This window comes from Streptopelia decaocto (genome assembly GCF_964273445.1).
Source record: "Streptopelia decaocto genome assembly, chromosome: 2".
NCBI lineage: Eukaryota > Metazoa > Chordata > Aves > Columbiformes > Columbidae > Streptopelia > Streptopelia decaocto.
In genome coordinates, this window is record NC_138655.1 from 141,512,383 (window position 1) to 141,525,077 (window position 12,695).

The 12,695-nt window shown below is 36.0% G+C and overlaps 1 protein-coding gene across 2 annotated transcripts in view; it reads right to left on the reverse strand.

Annotated features, from left to right (window-relative positions):
- Nucleotides 1–12,695, reverse strand: part of MINDY3 (MINDY lysine 48 deubiquitinase 3) — a 54,964-nt gene that overhangs the window by 31,632 nt on the left and 10,637 nt on the right. For both annotated transcript variants that reach the window (XM_082044109.1, XM_082044110.1), the window contains exons 5-9: nt 9,186–9,237; nt 7,207–7,321; nt 6,722–6,795; nt 6,189–6,268; nt 48–118 (exon numbers count right to left, since the gene is read on the reverse strand). In XM_082044109.1, coding sequence (XP_081900235.1) covers nt 48–118; nt 6,189–6,268; nt 6,722–6,795; nt 7,207–7,321; nt 9,186–9,237 — 392 coding nt within the window. The remainder of the gene's footprint in view (nt 1–47; nt 119–6,188; nt 6,269–6,721; nt 6,796–7,206; nt 7,322–9,185; nt 9,238–12,695) is intronic.

Genomic DNA, 12,695 nt, shown 5'->3' on the forward strand with positions numbered 1-12,695 from the left:
ACATCTTAATGAAAGAAGCATTTTAAATGATGCAGAAATCAGCTTACCTTACAATATCTCAGGGATTCCATCAATGTCAAAAAGCCTACTGTTGCCTGCTTATGTATACCAAGAAGTTCTGTGCAAAACAAACCACAAAAATTATTAAAACAAAACAAACCCAAAACAACCTGCAAACCCTCTTTTAAGTCATTTTTTCTTAATTTGAAAATTGGTCAAGTAACAACAATTTTAGAAGTCATGCAGTTTCAGCAACAATGGTAAATCATCAAGTTATAGTCAGAAAACTACAAAGGTTTAATAATTTCCTCCTCTATAAAATAAGAAGACCCAAAGGCATGGTTTCAAAAGTTTTTGGGTTTATTAGTACATGAAGTAATTGTAATTTACACTAAAATTATTCTCAGAAAAATTTAAGAAAAACAGCTATCTTGAAGGGGGAAAAAAGTATATATGCATATATGTATTTTTCTTTCCTTCACTTTTTAATTTTTAAGACTTCCCTTGCTATATTTATCTTAATCATTTCACATTCTGAATAATAAAACATCATTTTGCAAATAACATTTTTGTTAGTAGGAAAGAAAGTATTAACTCGATTTGATTTTCTGTACTGACTTAATGTATCATGCAGCTCTCAAACACACAGCTGTCAAAAATAGCTGAAATACTTCCATACAACAGATTGGAAAAACACTTACAGAGCCTTATTTGAGGCGCTCTAATTAAGAATGAGAAAGTACTTCAAAATTCAAGCTTAGAAACTAGTTATAATCATAAGTATTCAAAGCAGCTCTGGGCTTATACATCATCTGAACAGTGCAAGTACTATCCACTCAAAACAGCTCTGCTGAATCCCTAAACATTGTCTAAACAAAGAGCAGAACATACCTGATCCTGCAAATACACATGGGAACATCTACCTCAGTCAATTTAACAAGATCTCTATCTCCTTTTTTCAGAGAAGTTTCACTTTTGTATTTGAAAGTCCCTTCTAAAACACTAACTCTCAACTATATTTTTTAACATTGATCAGTCATGGACCTCAGAACCATAGCAAATAAAAGAAACTGTTCAAAATTCAAAAGATTTCTGGACTTCCAGAAATCAGCTCTGCATTTCACTGTAACTCCCAGCAGCAGACATGGTACGCCATGCTTCCTTCACCAGCTTCAAGATCACCTCACTGAACTTTGCAACAGTGTAGAACAGTTATTATAGTAATAGATTAACTTTATCCTCTACTGTTAAGCAAAAAACTACCCAACTCCAAAAAACCAAAACCCCCGAAACTTACAAACGTTAGTTTGTTCACTGCCCTTGTGGCCTAGAAGTACAACTCTTTCCTTGGAGTTGTCAGCTATACCTATTTAAAGGCTTTATTTGCAGTGAATATTCCTTTGACTTGAAGCTGTGCTTTCAAGGATTAGGATTATCTTCAAACTTGCTTGGAATTAAAACATTTGGGGGTGCACAGATAATACTTTGCAGAACCCCGTTACCTCACTGACTTATAGCTGTGTTGCTGTAAATTGCTGTACACTGAGACAGTTCATTCTTTCTTTGAGCCAAGGGCAAGAGAGCTAGCCCAGTTAAAAAATAGTGAAGGATCCTTCAAGCTAGGGAATAGTTATTGTTCAGACAGCTATTGTTCATTCATTCAGAAAGATATTGTTCATTTATATGTGCAATGAAGGGAAACGAATGGCAGAAATAAACAATAGTACATTAAAGAAATAATTATAACACATCACATGTATTTCTTAACCATTAACAAAAATCAGTGTAAAGTTCAGTCTGCTAAACAAGGGCTTCATATTCAGGACCTGATGCTTGGAACAGAACAGCAAAGTCACATATAAAATTTACTACTCAGAAAATAATCAGATTATTTAAGTATTTTGCTCCCCTGGCGGACAACTAGATGAGAACTCTGTCCGATAACTAGAGAGAGAGATGGGATCTCAGCTACAGCAGCAGATGTAGAGTCTGAATGTCCTGACCAGCCAGTAGTCAAGCTACAGAGATCATACATCTGAAACCTATTAGACCAACTTCAGCCTGTAGTCACTGGTCTGCCCATGTCTCCTTCAGAATTAGCCAACAGAGAAGACAGACGCAAAAGCAAAAATCACCCTCAGATGACTTATAAGGAAACAAAGGGAGACTAGCTGCCTTAAACCACAGTTCATCCCTGTGAACATCCTCACCCCACCTCTGGAAGAGATCTAGTAACACCAAAGATCATCTAAGAAAACGAATATGTATCCCTCTTGTCAGAAAGTTTCTCCTTTTTTTTTATTTAGAAAAAGTATTTTTACAAAGTACTCAGATGTCTAAAAAGGAAGAAAACCAGTCTTTAAAAACCAGTCAGGCCCAAACTAATGATGGTTTTAAAATGTAATAACATGGTTACCAACTGTATCCAAATACCACCACCTAGTGACAACATGAAACATCACAAAGTCTTAGCACTAAGAAAAAGCAACTACAGCATTATTTGTATTCATACTAAATTGCTACAGTTCACCTGACAGGTCTTTTAAAAATGAGAAAAAATATCTACCTCCCCATATCTTCCTACCATGAATAATTGTGGCAAGAGAAGAGATTACAGTAAGAAGAAAGGTTTAAAGGGGGATACGTAGATAGTTGAAGAAGAGGGATCATTTCATTCGTATTTGTACCAGTGGTGGCCAAGAGCAATTCCAGTTAGTAACTCCTGCCCTATTTGGAAAACACACAATACTGTGAGAGTCGGAGCTCTGTGTATAATCTGCAAATTACCTGGTAATTCCTCAAGTTTGTAATTCGGTATGTTCTTGTCACTGATAAAATTACCAACATTCACATTAAAATGGCTATAAAATAATTTTAAACATTTATTTATTAATTAAAATTGCGTGGCTAAACAGTTGAGCAAGAGGTAAAGCGGCCTTACACAACTTCTGAAAAAAAAGTGAGTGCCATTCTGAAAATTCAATTTAGTAAATGTGTTTACTTATGATAACAGCATCACCTATCTAGCATTTTTCCTGCTCCTGCCTTGAGACTGAATCTTCTCACTATTGCTTCATTGCTGTCCCTGCAAATACGCCATGATTCACATCACATCCAGTGCTTTCTGCAGTTCTTCAGCACCACCTTTCCCTCATGCCCAGGGACACCTCTCCTGCCCTTCCCTTTCAGAAGTTCACCTACTGATTACACCTAATCACAGAAGTACCCAAAATCTCTTTCCATTATGTTTACGCATGGAAAAACCAAGCAGCACTGGCAATCATCTCTGATGTCAAACCTACCAACTTGTAGTTGCTTGAACAGAGGAATTTAGACAAGTGACCAGTAATCAAACCAGAATCACAGAATCTTAGAATCATTTTGGTTGGAAAAGACCCTCAGGATCATCGAGTCCAACCATAATCTAACTCTGGCACTAAACCATGTCCCTAAGAACCTAATTTAAATGCCTTTTAAACACCTCCAGGAATGTGACTCCACCACTTCCCTGAGCAGCCTGTTCCAAAAAAAACATACATGAAGCCCACTTCAGAAAACAGTCAGCAAAAACCTTCAGTTGTTTCTATTTTGACACCTGCAACCCTTCTGCATAAGACACTCATAGCACTGGCAGAAAGGAACCTGAAGACGAGAGGAAAAGAGAGCCAGATATGGGAGAAATGATTGAAGGAGAAAATAAAATTGAAGAAAACGGAGGGCTCTCAACAGCAGGTAAGTCCAATTACTCAACTGGTAAAAAACTAACAGGACACATAATACCAGATTCTTAAGATATACTAAAGATTATTTTGTGCTCTTCTTCTCCCCCCCAAAGAGAGACAGATGTTTCTATGCGAGTCCTGGTTAACGACTTTTAGGGCAGATTGACTGAGAACCAAAATGTGGAATATTACTGTGTGAAAAGAGAGTTCGGTATTCCCAGAAACAAGAAAAAAATCCAACTTCAATAACTAATGAATAAGGTCTACCAGAAAGATAACCTGAATGGGAATGAACTGTGAGATTTCAAAAAAGATACATTAAATTGCAGAACATCAAATTATCCCAATGTAAAGGAAAGTTGCAAGAACAATTCAGACTGATCATAATCTAACAATTCAGATTGATAAATCATAATTAAATTTTCAAGAGAAAATTAAAAATGCTCAAGAGAACATACGGATAAATTCAACAAAAACCCAATAAATTTCAGTTAGATGGGGGGATAAATGACAACGATGTTCTATACAAGCAGCATGAATCAGGGCAGGAATTGACTGATAACATAAAAGGAAATGATACAAAGAAAATGCAAGTATTCAAAGCCATCTTCACTTTAATTCACAGAAAGGTAAATGATGTTGTATACTCAAGAAGACTAATAATGAGACAGTGGTGCCAGCTGTGGAAAAAAGAACAAAATTGGCTAAAATAACTGTAAATAAGACAGACATGTTTAAGCTTGCAGATCCTATGCAGCCTTTCAGTACTTAAAAGGGGCCTATAAGAAGGATGGGGACAGACTATTTAGCAGGGCCTGTTGCAACAGGACAAGGGGTAATGGTTTTAAACTAAAAGAGAGGAGATTCAGGCCAGACACGAGGAAGAAATTTTTTACAATGAGGGTGGTAAAACACTGGCCCAGGTTGCCCAGAGAGGTGGTAGATACCAAGGCTGGGCTGGATGGGGCTTTGAGCAACCTGATCTGGTTGAAGATGTCCCTGCTCATTGCAGGGGGTTGGACTAGATGAGCTTTGAAAGTCCCTTCCAACTATTCTACGATTCTAATGAAATTCACTATATAACACTTAACTAGACGAAATAAGTCTCTGAACCATTGATGATTACATTACATATCAAACATAAAGGAGGTGTCAGAAGACCAGAAAAAATAAAACAGGGAACTTACCCTACAAAAAACAACAAAAAAGCCTAGTGGAAAAAACCCAGGAGAAAGGATGATATTAACCTCCAAATGGTCTTGAAATGAATTAGTAATCAATTTGTATGCACTAGGGAGGACCAAAAAAAAAAAAAAGGCAGCCAGTACAGGCTCATCAATACTACACTGCAATAATCCAATCTACAAACCCTGTATAAGAAGTCTATCAAATAGGGATGAGAAGAGTTACATATAATATCTAAAAGACATTCCGAGAAGTCTGATGCTAAAGTACAGCCTGTATGGAGTCATAATTGGGTGGAAGTCTAAAATGTCTCAAAGGAGATTGTACCATTCGTTTATTATCAAACCAGAGCATTTCAATTCAGGTCTTGCACGGATTTGTCTTGAACCTCAGTTCAAGTCAGTATTTTCAGTGATGATTTAGACGATGGAAAATCCTGGTAAAAAGCACGCTGATGAACCTGAGATGGACTTCATAGCAGTGGAAGAGCGGATATGAACACTTTCAGAATTCAAAGCGTTCCTGCTTTTAGATCATCTTCTCTGTAAGATGAAATGCAATAAACACAAAAGGCCCCTAATCACCTCGGTGGCCTTCCACTGGACTTGCTCCACTATGTCAATGTATTTTTTGTGCTGCGGAGCCCAAAACTGAACACAGCACTAGAGATGTGGTTTCACAAGAGCCAGATAGAGAGAAAGAACCACCAGTTCCAGCCACCTGCTGGCTGCCCTCCTCCCAACGTAGCCCATGACGCAGCTGGCCTTCTTTGCCAGAAGGGCACGCTGATAACTCGCGTGCAACCCACTGCCCACAGTGACCTCGGGTCCTTTTCTACAAAGCTGCTTCCCAGCCAGCCACAGCTGCCCTGTGCTGTTGCACAGGCTTCTTCCATCCCAGATGCAGGACTTTCATTCCAGATGCAGGATGCTCAATTTAGTTGGGTTCCCTTCAGTCCGTTTCTCTAACACAATGTGGCTGTTCTGAATTGTGCCCTGTCTCCAGTGTATTGACCAAGTTTCCTAACTTGCAGAGGTTGCCCTCCCTTCCATCATCCAGGCCATCAGGTACCTTATCATTTCAACTTGTAGCTGACAATCCTGCATTCACTGATCAAAGATTCAGTGCAAGTATGTTTTATTTCCATTCGAAGTCTGCTTAAATCAAAGGACACTAAACTAGGAGACTTTGAAAACAGAAACAGAGCATACTCCAAACCTGTACGTCAGCATCTCATAGAATGTAAAAATTAAGAACAAGCATAAACTAGAATCAACTTACTCATTCCTGAACATTCTCTGTCTCCATCCCACACATTAGAAACAGCATGCCCCGTCAACAGGAGGTTAATCAAACTTTGGCTATATAACAGAAAGAAAGAGCCTATTAAAAGGGATATACAATTTATTTCTGAAAAGGTGGTTATCTCTACCAAATTAAGAAGTATTGTATTACCCAGATAGCTATGCAGACATTCTCTAACTTTATTCGTTTAATTGGCGTGTATTTGTAATTCAGCAATGCTAATATGATCTCCATTTTTTCCATCAACAACTTGATATATGTAGTCCTGAATTTGAGAACTATTCCTCTAAAAATTCAGCAATAACAGAAGCATTTCCTCATAACTGGTGCATTAAATGGAGTAAGCAGTGAAAAAGGCATGCTATATTAAGTGTCGGTTTTAGCTATTATAAAGTTATAATTGAATCTTTGTTGTAATGTCAACAGTTTCCTAAAAGAATGATCATTTACAGAAACATTAAAGAGTAGCCCACTCATCTAAGTGGTTGCAACCATATTTTGCAGCTTACCTTCCATGACCATAAACAGGATCTATCAATGGCTCAGTCGCATCTTCAATTTCATTTTTTATGTTTTCGATACCCTGCAGAAAAAATTACAAATACTTTTGCTCTTTTAAGGAATGAATTGCAACACTTACAACAACAGAATGCAATAGCAAAACATAGGAGGCTGGTGTTCTTACATGAATTGATACCTAAACACAATTGTTTCTCTTGATAAGAGATGGTAGGAATATAGAAGGGAGGATGTTTCCAAAACCTGACAATCGCCCAGATAACAAAAAAAGACTGAGCATTTCAAGTTTTTATGCTGGAAATGTACTGCAACATGAATGAAGATACCAATCCATTCACTTATCTAGATTTGACTCATTTCATCGGTTGAGTTCAGTGTTCACCTTTTACAGAAAAAAGGGTTACAGGATCAAACTTTCTCTTAACAAAGAAACAAACCAAACACACATACATAAAATATCAAACAATCCACAAACCTTTGTCAGTATTACAGAATACAGAAAGAGCAATACTCCAAATCTGTTTGTCCACACTGAATATTGATCCCAAACTGCAGCCTTTAGCTCAGGGAAGCTTTTGAATGCTTGTTTGCTAAAGACAAAAAACCCAACAGAACAGGAAAGTGTATTTAGATAAAACATTCGAACAGTGTCACAAAGCAAAACCAAGAATTAATAACAAGTGACATGAAAATGTCCAAGTAAAAAGCAGAGTAAAACAAGTGTTACACATAGAATGACACAGCAGCTCTTCTGGAGTTACTATAACTGCCACAGAGTCATTAGTATTTACCCATCAGAAGATAAATAATTGTGGGCAATGTACAAAAATGAACATAGTTTCTATATGCAAACACTAACTACAAAGTTACATACAGTTGTGAAAGAGTCAAGTGGCTTGAACCAGTAATTCTACAGAACAGTTACTGAAATGGGGAACACACTGTATGTCACCAATATGTTTGCATTATGTACTGTATGTTCTAAAAGACATTCAGTCCATAAACAGTGGAGAAAAACTTCCACTTATGCAGGTAAGACTATTTTTCAGGCCTTCAGAGTAATTACTACTTTTCCCATGAATATTTGCTTTTGTTAGACTCCAGCAAAACACAAAATGTTTAAAACCATGAGTGGTACATTAACATTTGGGAAACTAACTGGTTGTACAATAGGGTTGCTGCCTGGATGGTATAGTAAGACCAGGTGATCATACATCAGAAAGAAAAAAGTAAAATAAAAACAGAGGAAAGAAAGAGATTCATCAGGATTCCAGTGATTCCACTTTCTATTTCTTGGGATATTTAGAGCTAAATACTGCATTTCAGAACACAAACATTAGTTCTTATTGAGTAATACAAACTAGATCACACTCTCTGCTTATCTTACACACATTCAGGTATATTATTTACTTTTTGATTCCTTGGACACTTTCAGTAAGTCTTGTTTAAAAAGAAACAAACATCTGCAAAATTATATCCATTGATGGGTTTACTCTCACCAACACTTGAGATTTTTAAACTACATTATCAGTGGGGTATACAAGGCATAGGAGGCAAAGTCAGTTCTGAACTCCATCACTCAGCTTGCTCTGAAGGTGTATGCCAGAGCGTTCATTCTCATTGAGAAAAGACTGAAAAATAACTGAAGTGGGTACCACAAGTCCAATAATCAAGGGGGTGAGGTAAAATTACAAAAGCCTCTTTCTTCTTTCCTCATATGACAATGGGTTTAAAGAACAAACTGTAACTACTACTGATACAATAAGAAGCAATTATTTCAGTTCTAATTAGTAACATTTTCCACCTCAAGAGTTTTTTTTAATTCTGCTGCTTTTTATTTCCTCTTTGGGGATTTATTTGCATAATGGTTACAACTGTTCACTGTGCAAATAAAAGGCTGTTACCTTTAAAGATAAACTCACTCGAACTGTAAGCTCTGTATTTACACCACAAAAAGAAAATAGTGTTTAAAGTATGAACCAAAAATTCATTCTTGTATCTGACACATTTTTATAAATGTTTCTTACGCTGTCTCAAATAAAGAAAAATACTAGCTGACTTTTTTTTTCAGCGTATATAGTACAAGTATTTCAGATAGAATCACCTGTGAAGACTGTGCATAAAAAACTGAGGATTAACATCTTTATCTTAAATGTACCTCTTAATTAGCTGTGTTCATGTACTTGAAATGCACATGTTATTTAGCCAATTTTGCACATTACATTGCTCCGGTTTTATTTTAAAGCCTAATGCTTATGCTCAAAATAATATTCCATTTTAAATGGCAAAGTGCATAGGAAAACCACCAAAACCCCCAAACCAAAACTTGAAATTAAAGTTTAACCTGACGTGTAACACACAAAAAGCTCCCCAACACACCCCCTCCTTTCAGGGCTGTGGATGTTAGTGTAACTTCAAAATATTGTATTTTAAATGTTCCAACATATTACTTACTGAATTAATGCATGAAATCGCTCAAAGCCAAGCTCTTCGACAGCCAAGGCAGCTATACACAAGAGACACTTTTCAGCACTACACATAGCAAAAAAATGACACAAGATACACACAGCAAGCTACTATACTTTCAAGCTTTAATTAGATTCTCAATTTTTAATCCTCCCTTGACATTTAATTTTTTTAACTGATTAGTATAAACTAATTTAATGCAACATTAACATTCCACCATACAAATTAGTGAGAACATTTCTATTTTGACTAATCAAATTATTAAAAGCACAAAGCCACTCAAGTGCGTAGACTTGAAAATATTTGCCAAATACTAAGCTGTTGATTTTGTACAAAAAAGTGGCTGTCACAAAGTCATCAAGCATATGCATACTATAGATATAGTTTTGCAGGTCAACAAGAAATACTATTTCCTAGAAAAGCAAGCATGATTATTTGGATCATTTTATCAATGTAGGTAAGCTGTATTTTTTATTCAAATATACATTTCTGTTACTGAAATTCTAGGGATTTTTTCCCCCTTTTTGTGCTTACTTATTACAAACAAGTTAGTAAAATTATTCTACACAGTGTTTTCTTTTAATAATGGACAAAAAGCCTTTTAAATAAGTTTCATGTCCAAAACAGAAAAAAAATACAGCATTAGTGTCTTCCCAAGTTCAACACAGGCTTTATACCTTTGTTCCTCTCACAACATTTCCGAATCAAGGAGATAAAATGAACTTTCTAAATCAAATTTTCTTCTACCAACAGGAAGTTACACTCACCACTGTGTAATTATCAAATTCTACAGGCATTCAAATAAGACTGCAGCAGTCTTTAGTGCCCTCTATGTCCATAAGGACTTTATCTTTCTGCCAGTAAAATAATACACAAAACAGATAGATCTGCTTTCTGATAAAGGCCACTTAATGCTGAATATTTAAATAATGTCTGATCACCTAGCTACTGAATTTGACTGCATACAAGTCGTTAAAGACCTGAAGCCATTAGGGCTAAGACTACTTGTCAATGCTTCTCACAGGAATTCCAGAAAGGGCTTTCTATGCACTTTCCGATTGCATTTTGAAAGCAGCACTTGATTTGCCAACATGCAAATACAACATATTCTGCAGCGACAGAATACTTTTATTTTCTACTTCAGAAATAAGGCAGCAGTTGCCTTCAGAGTGCTAGTTTCTGCCTTCTGAAAAACTACACAGAATTGCTAAAATTAGGTTACCAAGAGCAAAACTAGACTTAGGAAAACGTATTTTTAAGAATATTTTTTTTTAAATATGCAACCTTGAAACTAAATTGCAGAAAATGCTATGGAAACTAATCCTGCTCTAAGAACATAGGATTTTGTAAGCAGAAAGTTAGAGGGACTAAATCATATAAAGCAATCTTTGAACCTGGGAACTTGCACTACTACAGCCAATGCATGGCCAACAACAAGTCACTGGTATACACAACAAAAGCAGATGAAAAATGCTATTGCATTCAGTAAGTGTGTTCAAATCCACCTTTTGTTCACACAGCAGGATTACAGTTTCACTCTGTTACTACAAAACAGAGTAAAATGGCAAGAGAACTATTTGAAACAAAGGGAAAGAAGTAGAAATCTGAAAGAGAAGTGTAGCTCCGCACAATCCAAACAGGGCTAAATAAAGACAGTGCTTAATAGAGAGGAAAAGAAAGAACAGCAATAGAACACGAGCTGTATGAGAAATACAATTGTATAAAAACTCTTTAAAACAATACTAGATCATGCTGTGTCTAATCATATTTCATGGTTTTATTATAAATATATTCCCATATGCAATTCCCAAATAGCAGTAGCCTGCCATGTGGAACTGTAGCTTTAATACTCCCTCACGCACATAACTCATCTCTTAAGACCTAGCAAATATGACAATGCCTGTTTCTATTTTTATTGATCACAGCAACCAAGCAAGAAATAAATGTATTCCTTTGCATTAGCAATAGCAGAACTCTGCATTATTAACAATACCTTCTTCTCCACATCTTTGTCCCAAGCCTAACCAGCCAAGGAGCTGGTTTATAGTTAAATAGCAGGACAAAAAAAAAAATCCCTAACAAATATATCTTGAGTCAGGAAGTGTATTGCATTATACATATAAGATAAAATACTGTTTGAACTGTAGAGGATATACAAGAGGTACATCCACTGTCTAGTAGGGAACATAGAATATGGACAATGAAAGAGATTAACGTTGCTTATGACAAAAGCAGATTCTTCATGGTAAATGCATCCAGCTCTTCCTAAGCACATTCCATGGTATTAGGGACTAGTCAGGCAGAACTTGTAGACTTGTACAGAAATAGGAAAAATGTAGATATGTAGTAGAATGGATTAGTTTATCAAGTGTCAGTGTTGAGAGTAATTACTAATCAAGTGTGTGTGTAAAAAACTCTCTGCTGAACATTTGCTGCAGTGAAGAGTTCTATAGAATGAGGCAATATATTAACAAAAAGGACAGTAAAAGCCTGTTGATAACTAGGCTCTGCTTCGCTTTTTCTTCAAATGAAACTTTATAATATGAGCAAGAGCTTCAGAGACAACTGGAAAATTCCCAGGAATTAGGAGTTTCAGACTTACAACTGTCTTACTATTAACTTGCAAAGGAAGATATTTTTTTTAGTAGAAAACTTGTAGATACAAGTTTCTGTATAATACTTTTTCTTAATAAAAAAAAACGTGCTCACTTTCGAACACTTATGTGGTGACCTTTTTTTTTTCAAATAAGTAACATTTAAATTATTACTGTTTGAGCCTTCTAAAGCACATGGAGCACTTGATCAAAGCGGATGAAGATGACTTGTAACATAAAGAACTCCAGCACTACCAATTGCTATAGCTAACTGTGCATGTATAAATCTACTTGCACAATTCCTAATTCGTAGTTATGCCACAAACTGCCGAATAACACATCCGTTCCATCAACAGAAGGCACCTTTATAAGCATGTTTTCATGTGAAGAGTTTTTCATACTTCTTAATAAACACATTAGAACAAAAACTCAAAGAAAAAGCAGCTTATCTCTTAACACGTTAGATATCTCCTATTAAAAGACTAATAAATAAACATCTCAGTGATCACATGTGCATAATAAATTTTCCATGTCGCTGGCTCCTCAGCAGTTAGATATGACCGGATGCCATATCTTAGTGCAATAGATGATGATCATCAGATCCTTGATGTCAGTAACTAATGAAGTAATCAAGACATCTGCAAAGAGCAGGTAAGTGAAAAATTCTAACCTACAAAAAAATTCTGTTTATCTGCTAGAAGATGATTTGACTAAACTGTTTTGGTACTACACAGAATCAAATAAAGGGAAAAAGGCTACTTATCCATAATGGGATCCAGAATATTTTAGAACAGATAAAACTTTGCAGAATTTCCTACAAAAACTCTTCTGAAATAAAGCAATGAGTGATAAGTCAAAATATTCATCCAATGTCAGGAAGCATGTAGACTTTTCCAAATTAAAG